General features: G+C 30.6%; 1 protein-coding gene across 1 annotated transcript; it reads left to right on the top strand.

Annotated features, from left to right (window-relative positions):
• Positions 1-791: 791 nt before the first annotated feature.
• Positions 792-3,467, top strand: LOC112599954 (piggyBac transposable element-derived protein 4-like; the record flags this gene model as incomplete). Its single annotated transcript, XM_025347086.1, has 3 exons — positions 792-894; positions 2,220-2,315; positions 2,485-3,467. Coding segments are annotated over exons 1-3 (1,182 nt in total), but the record flags the coding sequence as incomplete, so codon positions are not given.
• Between the last annotated feature and the right edge of the window lie 24 nt (positions 3,468-3,491).

Below are 3,491 nucleotides of genomic sequence, written 5' to 3'. Positions count from 1 at the left end.
TTCCCTTTTTTTAAATAAATCTTTGGTGTTCATTCACCACTGCGTGTACAAAGCCTATGAGTTCCACCGACTTAGCCTTCGGGCTAACACGCGGTGCGGCTCATAGGTCACGACCGAAGTGTTCCCCTTTGGTCGTGGGTAGCTTTTGGTAGCCTAGCAAACTACCAAATTCTTACACACTGTATTTTTCTCCATATGCATTGTCCAAAATGAAAAAAAGCAGCCTCTTATTCGGATGTCCTTGAAAACGTCTGCAATCGCACCTAAAAGCGCTTGTTCAAAATCAACCATAACACTTGCTGGCCGTAAATTGTTTTCCAAATTTAGAAGTTCTTTTATAATTTTAGTATAACTATCACGTGTTTTATTTGGCACAAGTGCAAACACTAACGGTAATACTGTGTCGTATTTTATTGCGTGGATTGTAAGAAGCTGAGTAAAGAGTTGTGGGGATGACTTAAATGTACCATCAATAAACCAATGACACTGGTCAGATAATATTTTTAAATTTTCTTCAGTTGAAAACAATAATAATTTTTTTATAAAAATGTTGTTTTTTTAACAATTTGAAACTATGTAAAAAAATATTTTCAAAAAAATGAATACTTTTGGAAATAATAAGTGTTGTTTGATAAAAAAATCACCCTGTATATCCTTCTTTTGACGAAGAAATGTCCAACGGGGAAAATCGCTGGACGGGGAAATATTGGACGGGGAAAGCGTAACGGGGAAATGTCTAACGGGGAAATGTATTACGGGGATTCGTCCATGAATCAGTGATGATGATGATAATGATTGATGATGATGATGATAGTGATGATGACAATGACCATGAAGATGATAGTGAAGACAGCGATGATGAAGACCACGAAAATGAAGATGATAGAGAAGAAAGTTATATACCCATTTTTTTTCTGTGTAACACAAAAACAGTTTATTTATATTGGTAACACTGCAATTTTAAATTTAAATTTTTTTCAAACTTTAAAATTAATAATCTAATCTAGTTCAGTTTAGTTAGTGTTAAACCATCATTCGATCAAGAACTATTATTTATTTAAAAATTCTTTATTTTACAAAAATGAATTTTCCAAATTTTAGCAACAATTTTTGTTCACTAGTTTCTTTAGTACAAAATAATACATATCCTAAATACCCAGAATATACAAAATTTCTTCAAGATTGAAAACATTCAATTTATTCCCGTTAACTTCATCTCAAGATAAATACTCATTAGCTGAAAGCGGTTTTAAATTTTAAAAGATATTGTTAAATGTTTTTGCTGTGGACTCATCTTACATAATTGGGAAAAAGATGATATTCCATGGATTGAACACACAAGATAGAATCCAAAGTGTATACACAACAAATTATTATCAAAAGGAAATCAGTTTGTTGAAAATATAATAAATAAGTACGGATAGATAAACGATGTATGTCATTGTGATTGTGAATTTAAAATATATATGATACTATGAATTAACATTTTTTTATTTTTTCCTGTTTTTTTTTTCAAAAAATATTTTATTAAAAAAAGTTTTTAGCTAGGTATTTTTAATATTTGCCTAGATTGTATGTATAACTTTTTCCTATTAGTAATAATACTTGTGAATAAAATACCTACCTTTAATGTTACAAAATATTTCACTTAATATTCAAAATTAAAATTAAAAAATTATTATAAAATGCGTATTAAAGCATATTATATAATAATTTATTACCTATAAATATTTTTACATTCTACCTTCTACACTTGAAAAAAATACTTCATTCATCCATGTCATTTTTGAGGTACAATAATAATACATGCATTCTTTTTCAGTTTAAGTAATATATGTACTTAACACGTTGACCGCCATGTGCCCGCCGGCGGTTATTTGGTTATTTATTTCTGGACGCCACGGCGTATTTCATCGGGATTCCTAAAATGTTATCGTCGATATTTATAGTACTATTCGACAGAAAAATACAAAATTGATATCGATGTAATTACCTCGGTCTCGTGAATATTATTTTTGTATTGATAATATGTGGTAGCCGGCGGGCACGTGGCGTAGTGATAATGTCAATATTACTTATACGCCATTTGACTACCGGCGGTCACGTATAGTTTAATGCTGCGTATTCTTTTTATAACAAATATTTATTTATCATACTTAAAATGTATCCGCGACCAAAAAGAGTAAAATTAAATGATGATTTTATAACTGCACTATTAGAAGATAATAGCGAAAGTTCACTAAGTGAATTTGATGATTCAGATGCAGACAAGACGTTTAATCCCATCAGTTCTTCGGAGTCTGAAGTCCTAAGTGGTAAGAAAATTTATATATTTTACATCTTTATATCTTACTATTCCATCAAAAGTAAAAAATTATAGATTGTCATTTCGTAAATATTTATAGAAATTTTATGTTAAGATTTTATTATTCGAATTATTATCATATTCCGTAAATAATTTTTATAATTTTGAATTCTCTATAGAGCTAAGTGATAATAATGAACCAAGCATCTCGAGTAATATTTCTGTAGCATCGCAAACTTGGACAAATGTAACTGGAAATTATCAAAAACCACTGAAATTTTATAATAATTCTGGACTAAAAATTGATATATCAGTTGATTCTACTGCGTGGGATATTTTGAATTTATTTTTGACTAATGAAATAATTGAGCTTATAGTCGAAGAAACCAATAAAAATGCCCAACAGTTTTTATCGAAAAACAGATTGACAAAATCTAGTAGATTTTCTAAATGGATTCCCACAGATCAACAGGAAATAAAAAAGGTTTTTGGTTTAATTATTTGGATGGGGTTAGTTCAAATGCCCACTTTGGAAGACTATTGGAGTATAATTACAAGGTATAAAAATAATGTAGTGCAAAAAATTATGTCAAGAAATCGGTTTGAATTAATTCTTAGATTTTTACATTTTTCGGACAATGAAAAAGCTCCTGACGATAGGATTTATAAAGTGCGCGATTTAATTGATAAGTTAATTGAAAATTTTCAAAAAATATTTGAACCTGATGAGTTTTTAGCTGTTGATGAGACAATGGTCCCTTTTAGAGGGAGGTTGACTTTTAGGCAGTATATACCAGGAAAAGCGCACAAATATGGGGTAAAGTTGTTATTAAAGTTATGCGGAACGAATGGCTATACGTATAATGTGCAAATATATGCTGGAAAAAGTCAAGTCGATGGGAAAGGCCTAGGATGCAGAGTAGTGTTGGACTTAAGTCAGAGGTATTTGAATGCTGGGCGGACAATAATCACTGATAATTTTTATACCTCCGTGCCATTAGCGTATGAACTTTTAAAAAACAAAACACACCTGGTAGGAACATTACGATCAAACCGAGTTAAATTACCAGAAGTAACCAAGGCTAAACTAAAACCAAATGAAATAGTTGGAAGGGAAAATATTGATGGGATCGTCATAACCAAATGGAGGGACAAGAGGGACGTCACAATATTAACTACACGACAT

The sequence above is a fragment of the Melanaphis sacchari genome, unplaced genomic scaffold (genome assembly GCF_002803265.2).
Source record: "Melanaphis sacchari strain LSU unplaced genomic scaffold, SCAv2.0 Contig571_pilon_pilon, whole genome shotgun sequence".
NCBI classification, from domain to species: Eukaryota; Metazoa; Arthropoda; class Insecta; order Hemiptera; family Aphididae; genus Melanaphis; species Melanaphis sacchari.
This window is presented reverse-complemented; position numbering and strand designations above follow the sequence as displayed.